Source organism: Gopherus flavomarginatus, chromosome 4, assembly GCF_025201925.1.
Source record: "Gopherus flavomarginatus isolate rGopFla2 chromosome 4, rGopFla2.mat.asm, whole genome shotgun sequence".
Classification (NCBI taxonomy): domain Eukaryota; kingdom Metazoa; phylum Chordata; order Testudines; family Testudinidae; genus Gopherus; species Gopherus flavomarginatus.
This window is the reverse complement of record NC_066620.1, coordinates 181,374,011-181,387,950: the sequence shown is the minus strand read 5'-3', so window position 1 is coordinate 181,387,950 and position 13,940 is coordinate 181,374,011. Positions and strand designations below refer to the sequence as shown.

The window sequence follows — 13,940 nt, the reverse complement described above, 5'->3', positions numbered from 1 at the left end:
AAGAAAATCCTTTCAAAAATAGAGAACATTTATTGCTCTTACAGTTTTACGAAATCTATTATGAAAGAGGGCATGCAAGCAGACTGATTAAAGCAAAAATCACCATGCAATTTCTGTTTTAAAATAAATATAGGGATTCTAAAAAAATCATTTCTAAAGTACAATTTCTCTTACAGGATAAAATGGAATTAAAATATTGCCAATAAATTGTGTGAGAGACTGTATCAGTCTGTGCATTGATAGTCTGTGCATGCAGGATAAGAACATTGACTGCCTGCTAATCTATTCCCAGATGGAGGTGGATGCAGACGAGAAGCGCCATCGCACACGCTCCAAAGGTGTTCGAGGTACGTCTCTTGCTTCAGTAAATCACTCAAGGCCCCCACTCAGGGTGACCTTCATCCTCCAGAATCTCTTTGCACGATTCATTCTGACCCTTGCTTTTACACAACCTTTTTGGTAATTTTCTGTAGAAGAAGGGTACTTGTAATAGATGATAAATTTTTATATATTTTCCATCTCTCTGCAGTTCCCGTGGAACCAGCCATACAAGAGCTGTTCAGGTTAGTGCTCTGAGTGTAAAATGTATCCCCATTAGCAATTTAGAAAATTCATGCCTTTTAATGGGTATAATGCACTTTCAAGTTCATTGGTGGTTTGCTCATGCCCTGCTGCACTGATGAAATTAATTCCCCTGAGACTTGCTAATAAAAAGCATCCCCTCTTTTTTTTCTCTTCAGTTATTTGATTTGTCTCTTTCTGTCTTTGTTGCCCTCCATCTCTGTAATATCTACTGCCTGCTTTTAGTATAATCTTCCTGCAGCATACTGGCACCTATATAATTAATTCTTTCCTTTTTGCAGCTGTCCTACTCCTGGTTGTGATGGCAGTGGTCATGTTAGTGGCAAATATGCAAGACATAGAAGGTAATATCTGTAACTTTTTTTACCATAGTGAAGAGATTTGATAAACAAGTTATCTGACTTGACCTTGCTAATGACTCAACCAATGATAAAAAATAGGGACTGGATATTCTAGAAGCCGCTCAATTTCATACATTTTTTCTTTTCTCTTTCTTTTTTCCAGCTAATTTCTATCATTTATATATGTCATTTGTTAGGATGCTCAAAATATTTGACAATTCTGTCACACTTAAGCACAATGTAAATTAAAAACTAAAACAATCCAAATGAGGACAAGTCCCAAACTCTCTTAGCAAACTTACCACAATTCTATATGCATCCTAATCATGTAGGTGGTAACCTTGAATGTCTTGCAAAATTTATAATATTGTTTTGCTGAGAACACTTGTTTCTGCTTCCCATCTTCTCTCAGTTTTTGTATGCAGTTCTGTAGTTCATGTGTGGCAAATTAAAATTTGACCTTATTGCCATTTTGGTGCCAGTGTGACTTCTATCATTTAATGTAGTTCATAACTGGAACGAAAACATAAGCTTTTGAGTACAGAGAGTTCAATGATGAGGTTAGATTCAAAGGGCAAAGTCTAGGACAGATCCGTAATAATGAGACTTTGAAATTCAGATGATTATACTATAGTCATAAATACTGTTACTTCAGCTCCTAAACTGTGAGTGGAGAGATCTCCAGAAGGAGAATGTGTTTAGCTATTAATTGCTAATAACACATCAAGGCAGGATTGCATTATGTATACCTGTGTCTGAAAGTCCTCTAGAATATAATCTTTACATTTCTATATTTGCAGTGTAAATGTTCAAAATAGCATGTGGAACATGCAGAGAAACAACTTTAGTTTCTTATGCAGTTTGTTCAAGTATTTCTTGTACGACATTTTGAAAATTTACCCGTTAGTACATAAGCTTGTGAATAAATCATTTTTTCTTATATATGGAGTACATTTTATTTAACTTGTTTCATATGACAACCAATGTAGAAGACAAAATGGCTGACATTTTGGCCCTCTCTCTATTGAACTGTAACAAGTTATTTAATCTAGAATGAAATTGTTCTAAACTTTTGTATTTTTTCATTATTAATTTTTGTAAATAATATTGTTGTCAGATTATAAAGAAACTATTGTGATTTAAAGAATAAACATTTCATGCCAAATTCAGTGGATATTTTGTAACAAATACATATATCCACTAGGGATTAAACTAAAATAACAACTAATTCCATTTTTGAACCAGAGGTGTAAGGTAGATGTATAAATCTACTCTACTATCTTAGTATCTTTTCAAAGACCTATAAGGCTACACAAATATATATTTTTTAAATTAAGACCATAAAAAGTGATAAATATGTAAAAAATTCTTTTGAACGCTGTTTTAAAGGAAAAGTTAACCAGTTTGGTTTTCTTTATTAGCATATTCAAATTTCTTACTCTAATCATGTTGTCTTCCATAAAAGTAAAGGCAGCTTCATTTTTGTGGTTATATCAGAGATTTGGATAATTTAGCAGAAATATTAAAAATCATTTTCCTTAGGACTGTTTAGAACTTCCAGTTTCAAAATGTATCATTTCTATTGTTCATTTTCTTCATATAAATTCAAGTCTCATAGTAATTAATGAATGGCACCAAACTCCATTTTTTGTCTTCAGAAATTCTATGAATAGTCAACAATTAAATAAAGTTATAATGTCCTCCACAGGAAATGAAACAAAAATTAACTGAGTGCACTTCTCTGCATTTCATGCGATTTGGATGCAGTTTTCAAAAAACATATTTCCTGAAATCAAACTAACAAAATCATTTCCAAGTGAAATTTCGTTTGAACAGTCACAGCATTCTTCTTTGAATTACTGTACCTCTGTGTGTGTGTGTTTGTGTGTGTGATAATCCTTTTTCAGATGGAAAGCACAGGGAATAGCTGTAAAGTTGGATAAGATTAGGTGCAGTTTTGAAATATTAATTCTGGATTTTGCTTCCTTGACATGATTCTGGTGTGTCAAGACATGAACAGACTGAATCTCAGAGTTGCTAATTAAAGGAAATTTTTGGGGAGGACTCACAAAGCAGAAAAATTGGAAATATATCAAAAACTCTCTTTTTCTATTTGCAAAAGAATGTCTCTCTCTCTTTCTTTTAGTTTTTTTAACACCTTGACTGTCAATCCACTACTCAGATTATATTCAGCTAGCAGATCTCCTATTACTTTTATTAGGAACCATTTTTGTTGGGGTTCACAACACGGCTTCTGGTTCAGAAAAGATCAGTTTTCAATTATTGTATCAAATCTTATCAATAAACAATTTTAAATAAAATTTAAAATATTTTTCTTGTTTCAACCCTTCCCACTCCCCAAATCTTGGTTGTTATCTGGGTGGGGGAAGAAAATAAACATATTATGTAAAAGAAAATCAAAAAGTCTAAAAATTCCATGTGTTCAAGAGGTTTGTATATTTACACTGAAACATAACTCAATTTAGCCTTACAGAATAGAATTTAATAAGGTTATGACCTTTCCATTCACAATAGCAGACCAGCTCATTATTATGAATGAATGGTGTTTGTTCGTGCTAGGAAATTAACAGTTTTCCAGCATTTTTTAAATTTCTTTTCCTTCCTGGGATCTCTTGAATTCTTTGGGATTTCTGACCTTTTTTCTTAACAAACTGTGACATAATTTTATCCAGCTTCACACGGTGCCTATCACTCTGATATATTTAATTTAAACCCACAAAGTAAATACATACAAATCTTTGGACTGACACTTCATTATTTTGGTGGGAACATAGCAAGGTGGAAGGGAAAGCAGTGTTTGTAGTTTTAGCTTTTCTGGGTTTAAATCCCTCAAGATGTTTTATCTCCCTGATTTTCTTTTAATAATAATAAAAAGTAACCCCAATATCTATAAATATAGGCTTCTATCCTGCAATTGTGTCATCACTGGTGGATCCTTATATCTATGTGAGTGAATGAGGATTGGTTCAGTCATAGGGATTCCCCTGCCTGAATCAAATTGCAGGATTGGGGCCAATTTTGACATTGACCGAACAAATGGTAGCAGTTGTTTGTGCTGATTCATGCAAATATGTCTGGTTTTTGATTCACTGGGCCAAAGTCTGCTCTGAAATTACACACATCCAGCATGACTGACTGTGAAGAAGTTGTACATGTGTAACTTAGAGCAAAATTTACCCATATTTGTTATTATTTATGTAAGAGTGGCAGCTAGAAACCCCAACCAAGACTTGTCCTGTTGTGACAGGAATACAACATAATAAGAGGAAGTTCCTACCTTGTAGAGTTTACAGTTTGAGACCCTGGTACTGCAAAGACTTATGCATATGGTTAACTCTACATATCATTGAAGCCACTGATTTTACTCACAGTGCATAAAGTGAATAACCTTTGCAGTATCAAGCACTACAGAATGACAAGACAGACAATAAGTGGGAGGGGAAACAGGAGCATAGAGCAGGGGTGGCCGACTGTGGCTCGCAAGCTGCATGCGGCTCTTTTACTGTTAAAGTGCAGCTCGTGAAGCCACCCCCGACCCCGGGGTAGGGGCTCCTGCCCAGCAAGGAGGCCGGGTCTCAGGACTTCAGCCCCATGAGCCATACCTGCTGGGGGTTGAGGCTTTAGCAGCAATGGGGATGAAGCGCCAAGTCCCAGCAGGTGCCTCCTGCAGGGCAGAAGCCCTTAGCCCCGGCAGCTGTGCTCCGACTTTTGAACTTCTGAAGATTGTCATATGCGACTCAGAAGGTCAGTAGGTTTGGCCACCCTGGCATAGAGAGTTGAAGTGACTTGCCCAGGGTCACACAGCAAGTCACTAGCAGAGCTAGGAATAAAACCCAAGTCCTCTGAGTCCCAGTCCAGAAACTATCCACTAGTTCATACTACCTGGATTGCTTTCTTGGCAAGTATTTACTAGATATCCCTCAGATCCACTATAGACTGTTGTTTAACCATGCATGGTAATTAGATACTTTGAAAAATTATGAATTATTTGTTGATATAATAGTCACTTCAAGGAGTGGTTATGGGTCCTGATTCTGCAAGTGCTTTTGCTTGTGAGTAGTCAAACTGAATATAATGGGACTACTCACACTGGTAAAGTATCTCATGTGTTTTTGTTAGCTAAATACTTGAAGACATCCCTGGGTTTGATCCTGCTTCAATTAAGATAAATGGGAGTTTTAGCACTGATTTTAATGGCAGAAGGATCCAGCTCTTATATATACAACAATAAATTAAAAGGCATGAGTTCAAATTCTTCCCTTCGTTATGCAGGCGCATTACCTGTGTAACTGAGAGCAAACTATGGCCACTGTTACTTCCCCAGTAGATGTAAAGGCAACTTTGGAAGTATTAAAGTCTACTGTGTTGCTATGCATTTAGAATTTTGTATTAAAATGCACATGATTTATGCCAAAGATGGATATGGTCTATCATGTAAATATGTATTTAGACACATCATAAAATTCTAACTAGATTCCATTAAAAAAAATACTGAGTCCGACCAGGACCTATTTTTAAAACCTCCATAACATGGTTGTTTAATTCCCCCACTCCTTCCTCCTTGAATAACACAAGCAATTAGGTTCTATTATGGACTAATCACTTGCCAAATACCAAATGCTTCAAAATGAAAACCATTTTTAACAAATATGAGCAGAAAACAATTTTAAACTGATGGAGCAGTAATTTTTTTATATGTATAACTGAAAACAGCTGAAACTGTTGTATGGGAAATTGGTAAGAGGGAAAAAAATTCCTAGTCTAAGACCATGCAAATTAAATTTCAATGCAGAATGAATTTTTAAGGCTGAATCATAAATCCTTCAGATTTAAAATGGAAATATTGATGGATCCCTAACAGCTTGTTGCAGTTTGATCGCTGAGGAAGTAGAATGTGGCTGAAATAAACAGAACAAACCCAAACGTTACATCCAGACAAGAATCCCATGTGTTCTTTGTTAAGTTCATGTTGGAAGTATAGGGCTTTCCCCCCCATTTTTTCCATGTAACATTAAGGCAGGCTTTTTCAGAAGCAAACAAGTATCATAGAAGTGGGGAGAGGACACACAAATAAAGTTTGGATCTATAATATATGACTCATCACCAACTTTATAAAAGTATTTTGCTTTGTGACTACCCGCCAAAGTGTTACTTGATATTAACCTCTGTTTACTGTCTCTCTGTACTGTCTCTGGTCCTTTGCATCTATGCAATTGTACAGATAGACATGTTGTGATCATTTTAATTTTTGAAGGATGAGATCTGTTCTTTAAAACAGAAGATTTGTTGTTAAAAAATGCACATACTTTACAATAAGCTATGCTGTCTTGATTAAAAAAAATCACACTATTATTATTTTGGCATTATATATTCTGTTTTAGTCCTGCCCATTTTAGAACAGACTGAGAAAAATAATTCAAACTCCAAACTTGAAAATTAAAAGACTCAAATATCTCTCTATTAGAAAATTATTGAATTTTCTCTGGCTTGTTGTGCCATATTTCTTATTCAAATTTTTTCATTTCATATACCTTTTCACCCACCAGTTTGATTGCCATGGCTGCAGCCGTGGGTGAATAATTGCCTGTCTTCACAGGAGCATGTTCTGGAGCTAAAGTCGAGTGCTTGCTTCCTGATGTATGCCTCATTTGGATTCTGCCGACAGCCTAGGGGCTGTATTATTCATGCCTTGACAGATAGCACTCACTAAAAGCATTGGAACAGGGCCAAGTACTGGCAGAGAGATAGTGAAGCATTGCAACTTGCAACTGAGAGGCGCATCTATAATACAAAAAAAGAGAATCCTCATACCTCCTTTTACTGGTTTCACTTTGATGGAAAATTCATTTGCATCAAAATAAAATACCCTAAAAATAAATACATTTTTTTCTAAACCATGCATGAAAGTTTAACACAATTTTCCACATTTAATTGCAAATCTGATTTTAATTAGTAAGGCCCTGCATGTGAAAAATGAAGATTCACTTGGGTGAGTGTAACACATTGCAGTGTCTGCTGAATGCTCTAATTAATGTATGGCGGCTGTACAACAGGGTGCACTGTGGGATATTTATGAAAAATTCTGTGCACGCAGCCATCTATCTGTATTTTAGTTCTTGAATCCACAAGAATAAATAACTCCCCCTCCTTTATTCTTTATGAGACATCATTGTATGTGCCATCACTCCATCCATAAACTTTATGGCATGCCTGTCCTTTTTACTATTTGTCAATGATATCATAAATCAGAAGTCAGGACATACATATTTTAACATTAATTTGATAGCAGAGCATGGTTGCACAGTGTGCAGAAATCGAGGTCCATTGATGCATTTGTGTAAAGTATAAAAGCCTTAGCACAGAAGAGTGAGGTTTTTCTTATTTTTATGCCACAGTGAAAAATCCTGGTGAATACTGGAAGTAAAGACACATGTATCTTCATTTCACTCTAACTTATAGCCAACTTTTATTATACTATCACAATAATAAAATGAACAACCAGATGTTTTCCTAAGGAAAAACTGTACATTAACACTACATAAAAAATGCCTTTCTATTTTATTTAGTGATATAGTTGCTAAATATTTTGTTAAAGTAGTGGTAAATGACAAGAATTATACTTTAAAAATATTTTATATAGCATGTAATTCATTATTCAGGTATTTTTAAACATATTTTAATAAGCATAGACACACTGCTTTGTTAAATCCAGTTTAATATTTTCTTCAGCTAATTTTCAGTTGTAAGCGAAAGAGCATAGGGATTTCTGAAGGAACACTGCAAACAATAAATAAATGTACTGACAGGGAATCCATAATGTATTAGAGGTCTGTATTGGCTGCTGTTTGGATTCAGCAATATACACTTTCTCTGAATTGTTGATTAATGATTAAAAAGGTCCAGACTTGGGTCTGAAACAGCAACAAAATATACACCAGAAGTTGGTGTGTGGTTCTGCATGCTGGTGGCTATTGTCTAGGGCTTTCTGCACAAAGGAACCACAGTTCAATTCCTCCCACCACCATCTGGGTTGGGAATAGCAATTTCAGTGGCAGCAAGTTTCAGAATCTTGATGTGCCAGAAGTAGTAGCCTAATAAAGGAGAGAAAATTCAAAGACAGCTATCAGAGGGTGCTGACCCATCTGTGCAGTGACAACAAACAGCAGATTTGGGAGTGGGATCTGCAGCAAGTCTCTGGGCTGGTACAATGTGTGTTGTCGAGATGATATGCTCATTTTCTTTCAGATGGCAGGTGCTGGGCATATTTCTCATTCAGCACTTCACTTGCAGCCACAGTGTCTGCTGTGGAAAGGTCTGTGTGGAGGTGTTGCTGTCAGCCACTAAATAAATCAGGACTGAGAGGACAGTAAGGACAGGGAATAAAAGAAAGAACATATGGTAATACTGGGGTGATATCTTCCCCAAAAGGCCGCTGCACGTCTTCTAGCTACAGGAAATTAGAATGGCTGGTCTGGTAGCTTGGGTGAACGCATAATGTGCCCTTATCTAGAAATAGATGGTTTGAGGGTAAATTTATGGTTTCTACTTCTCAATTGGCAGAGAAAAAGTGCTGCAGAGGTGATTCTTACAGGTTGGGCAAGCCATTTCAATCTCTCTGTGCCTCAGTTTCCCTGTTATATTAGGGAAATAATTATATTTATTCTCCTTTAGAAAGTGTCCTGATATGTATGGATAACAAACACTGTACAGGAAATTATTATTATATACTTTACTTGCAACTTTGTCTCTAGTATTTACCTACTTGTACATAAATAACTAAGGGTCTGAACCAATGCCTACTGAAGTCAATGGAAGTCTGTTCATTAACTCCACTGGGCTGTGTATCAGTCCCTCTATCTGGCAGATTAGGCAGAATTCAAATTATTTATAAAGATGGTTGAATTTATATTTAGAACCGACTGTATTTTTCCTACTTTGGATATACAGAACTACTACTAATGCCTTGCCTACATTATAGGGGAAAATTGATCTAAGCTATGCAATTTGAGTTATATGAATAGCATAATTCAAATTGACATAGCTTAGATCTACTTTCGGAGGGGTCCTCACTACGCGATGTTGACTGGAGACTGTCTCTCGTCGACTCCTCCTACTCTTCTAGATCCAGTGGACAGGAGAGCGATCTGCGATCTGGTGGACAGGAGTCAACAGGAGAGCAATCTGCAGTCAATTTAGCGGGTCTTCACTAGACCCCCTAAATTGACCCCCGATGCATCAATCACCACTCTTTGATCTCCCAGTAAATGTAGACAAGTCCTATGTCTCTTCTTTATGCTAAAAGCCTTATTATAATTACTGAGGTTTAATAAGCTAGGAATATTTGACACCTCGCTGTTTAATGCTGTGCATTTTAATAACAACTTTGTTATGGATATTGGTGTTGTGTAAAGTTAGTAATAAACAGCCATATGCACTACATGTTTAACCAAATTGCTGCATATATACTCTTTCCAAAGAGCATTCTGGGCAACAAAGAAGGTGAATATCTTGAAAGAAGTTTTTATCCATGGATGATACTGTATTCTCATGAATCAGTGGTGCTCTACATTCCCTTAATTCATTCCCACAGCCAGTTGTAATCCTAGTTCCCTTCTTAGTGAAGGGCGTACTGGCAGAAATGTGAGCAATGAAAATAGCAGGGAAAACAGGAAATTAAGAGCATTGTTGTTATATCTTTATCCCATGCTGATCTCTATGGTATCTGACACCTCTATCATATCTGAGCTGAGAACAGAGCCCAGGATACCTGACTTTCAGTCCCCCCAATCTAGCTACTAGACCACACTACTAGACAAAAGCCCATAGGTGGGTACAGGGAGAAAAGAAAGAGAGGAGAAGGGAAAAGGGAAAGAATTAGAGGAGCAAAAACAAGGTTGTGAGGAATAATAGGATAAAGAATAGTTTGTTTGTTTTTTAAAAACCCAGTATGATGTTTCTTTAAAAACCTTTTATTGAAGTTCTTCAATAAATTGAGACAGCCCTTCCACAGACATCACTTCTTATTAGTAGCTGATACGAAGTGCTGCTTCTAGCAGTGTCAGCTCAGGACAGTGGGAGGTTGGTTGCTTTAGAGTCATCTTCAATGACAATAATAAAAAAAATCCACAGTACAAAACCAAATGCCAAGTGGATATGCAGCTTGTGGTGATTTGGCCCAACTTAAGGGCACAATCCTGTAAGCAACTGAGTAACTTTAGCCAGATGAGTAGTCAGATTGGGTTAGTTAGTCTCCTAGTTGCCTACCTGATTCTGCCTACCTGACCTAGTTGCCTACCTGACCTTTTCCCTCTCATACTGTACTGGACAACTGTGTTGTGCAGTATTGCAAATGATACATTACAGTAGTTTGTGGCAGTACTATTGTGACTGAAGTTAGTCATGTGTGTTTGAAGGACCAAAGTCCTAAATCAGTACTGGATAATATATTTTGTAATATTGTAAAGCATATTTTGCCAGTATAGGATATGATTATCCTCAAATGTTAACACCAGTCATTGTTTAGATTTTAAGCTCTTTGGGACAGGGACTTTTTGTTCTGTGTTTGTACAATATCTAGCACCATAGGGTCCTTGTCTATGACTAGGATCCTAGGTGCTACAGTAATACAAATACTAAATAATAATTCTCATTAGTTTGTTTCTAGAGCTGTTGCTAGTTGCAGGTCTTCAGGTATTGACACAGTTTTTAATACTATAAGTAAATGTACTTAAAATACTCATTGGCTGGGGTGCAGGATTAGTTCAGCAAGCAGGAAACTAATGTAGTTTCTCCATCTGGCCAATTACAGTATCATGTGAAGGAAATCCAAAATTATCTATTTATCTAGGTGTCACAAGGCTGGTATAGAATCATAGAATATCAGGGTTGGAAGGGACCTCAGGAGGTCATCTAGTCCAACCCCCTGCTTAAAGCGGACCAATTCTCAACTAAATCATCCCAGCCAGGGCTTTGTCATGCCCGACTTTAAAAACCTCTAAGGAAGGAGATTCCACAACCTCCCTAGATAACCCATTCCAGTGCTTCACCACCCTCCTAGTGAAAAAGTTTTTCCTAATATCCAACCTAAACCTCCCCCACTGCAACTTGAAACCATTACTCCTTGTTCTGTCACCTGGTACCACTGAGAACAGTCTAGATCTATCCTCTTTGAAGCCCCATTTCAGGTAGTTGAAAGCAGCTATCAAATCCCCCCTCATTCTTCTCTTCTGCAGACTAAACAATCCCAGTTCCCTCAGCCTCTCCTCATAAGTCATGTACTCCAGCCTCCTAATCATTTTTATTGCCCTCCGCTGGACTCTTTCCAATTTTTCACATCCTTCTTGTGGTGTGGGGCCCAAAACTGGACACACTACTCCAGATGAGGCCTCACCAATTCCAAATAGAGGGGAATGATCACATCCCTCGATCTGCTGGCAGTGCTCCTGCTTATACAGCCCAAAATGACGTTAGCCTACTTGGCAACAAGGGCACACTGGCGACTCATACCCAGCTTCTCGTCCACTGTAATCCCTAGGTCCTTTTCTGCAGAAATGCTTCCTAACCATTCAATCCCTAGTCTGTAACAGTGAATGGGATTCTTCCGTCCTAAGTGCAGGACTCTGCACTTGCCCTTGTTGAACCTCATCAGGTTTCTTTTGGCCCAATCCTCTAATGCCCCATCCCACTTTAGAGGTAGGGCAAGGGCTGTTATAGTCCCGTTTTCTCATACCACTTTAGTCTCAGGGGAGTGTAGCCTAATGGCCAGAGCCAGTCTGGAGACCCTGGGTTTTCAGGTAGGACAGAGCACCAATCAGTCTAGGGCCTCAGGCACGACGGAGCACCAAGTAGTCTACAGTCTAACATTCTCATTCTGGCATACAGCCTAAGGTCAGGAAGCTGCCACCCTGATGTGGTGTTGGCAGCAGGACATAGGGCACTGGTGGGCAAATCCCATTGGCCGGGAATGGCGAACCGCGGCAACTACGAGCTGCGGGCAGCTGTGCCTGCAGACAGTCAACATAAACAAACTGTCTCACAGTCCGCCAATGGATTACCCTGACAGGTTGCCCACCACTGATGTAGGGGGACCCAGGTCCACCCTACTCCACTGGGTCCCAGCCCAGGGCCCTAACTGTGGTGGAAAGTTCCACCACTGTGTTAGTAGGGATCCCACCGTAACATGCTGACAGTGTCTGGCCCTATAGGCTGTCCCTCTGGGCCACTTTCTAACCCATCTGCTCGTGTGGTGGTCTGGGCATCCCCAGTATCTCAAGGTTCCTCAGTTTGGGTGGCTCCTGGCAGCCTTGACCACTCTTGAGTGCCTTCCATTGTCCTGGTGTTTGCCTGAGTCTCAGCACATTTGACTTCCGCAGTCTGGAGATTTGGTGGCTCCTAGGCTGAAGATTTGGCATCCTCCCTCTTCAACAGTCAGCCCTGACTGAGCTAAGTTGCTCTCTTTTATACCTGGGTCCCAGCCGGAGCATGTCCAGCAGGGGCATGAAGACCTGGCCTCCTCTGCCCATAGTGTGGGGTTAACCCCAGCTGGACCAGTGCAGGTCTGGTATGCCCATAAAATCAATAACTAATTTTATATTCACAACACTTCTGTCAGGTAGGGAACATTATCCTCATTTTACATATGGGAAATTGAGGTACAGGTATGACGTGCCCACCACCACATAGGAAATCTGTATCTGAGCAAAGAATTGAACCTGTGTCTCCTGAATCCCAGTTCGATGCCTTATGCACTAGGTCATCCTTCCTACTCCTGTATTAAAAATGTGTTCTAGCAAAGATAGACTAGCAGATGACTACTTGTTATGGTATATGTGCTGTGATTAGATGGTATTCTAACGTAGCAATTGGTCCTCACTGGCCAACATTCATTATAGAAGTGCTGGCTATGATTCCTTCTAGGAGGACCTGTCATTAATAGTTAAGTCTGAGATGAGTTTTGCACTTAAAGCAGAGATTCAATGACTGTGTTATGCATAACAAATACAACGTATTTTCCTCAAAATGCAAGCACCTACTCCTTGGGCAAACAGTATTTGTGTGGGCATTTATGAGTAAATCTGTTAATTAATTTAAGTTAAAATTAATTTAAAAATGGATCCTTGAAGAAATTTAGCACCAGGTGTCAGATCATTTTTTGTCCCTAATGATCTTAATAACACAGAATATCTAAACTTCCTGTAGAGATAAAACTTACTGAAATGGATAGGCTACATTGGAAGACTTTACAACTGAAAGGGTTTTTTCTTCACCAAGGGCTGAAGAAGAATGTTCTTCTTCAGAAAATTCCACAAAGAATTGCCCTCTTTTAAAATGGCTGCCACCTCCTTTTATTCTCAATGGAAATGAGGCAACATGCTGCCTTTAGGTCCCCTCTTTCAAAATAACCACTTTCTCCCATTATTCCCGATCTGCCATCAGACAATATGGTAACCCCTTATGCTGTCATGGGGCTTTGAAGCAGTGGCTCCCTCACTGCATGTGACAGGTGGCTGTGGCTGAGCAGTGACATGTCCTAGTGAGTAGCCATTGCTAGAGTCTCTCTCTGCTGATGAGAGTGCTGCAACTGCTTGAAACTGAAACATATGGCCCCAGCTCAGAAAACTACAACTTCAGACTTGGGTCTACTGGCTCTGATAGGCCCCTAATGCTTTTTTCAGGAGAAGGGCCATGGAAACATTGTGGGTTACTCAGAAAAAGGGTATGCTATATACCCACAAATACCCCCAATTCTAGTCCTAGATATTTACATATCCATAATCACCTTGCTGAAAAGTATACTTGAAACCTATTAGCCAGGGCACTGGCCTGCTGTCCCATGCTTTTTTCTAAGGCTATGTCTACACTGCCTCTTAATTTGGTATAACTTATGTTGCTCAGAGGTGTGAATAAGCCACCCCCTCAGCGACATAAGTTACACTGACCTAAGCACTGGTGTGGACAGTCCTATGTTGGCAGGAGAGCTTTTTCCGCCAGCATAGC

At 38.7% G+C, this 13,940-nt stretch overlaps 1 protein-coding gene across 23 annotated transcripts in view; it reads left to right on the top strand.

The window, feature by feature from the left end:
- The window catches only part of MYT1L (myelin transcription factor 1 like), a 525,010-nt gene that overhangs the window by 245,361 nt on the left and 265,709 nt on the right, over window positions 1–13,940 (top strand). For all 23 annotated transcript variants that reach the window (XR_007774015.1, XM_050950633.1, XM_050950632.1 and 20 more), the window contains 3 exons: window positions 293–347; window positions 530–563; window positions 864–926. Coding sequence is in view for 22 of the 23 variants with exons in the window: in XM_050950633.1 (XP_050806590.1) it covers window positions 293–347; window positions 530–563; window positions 864–926 (152 nt within the window). In the remaining variant the exon portion in view is untranslated. The remainder of the gene's footprint in view (window positions 1–292; window positions 348–529; window positions 564–863; window positions 927–13,940) is intronic.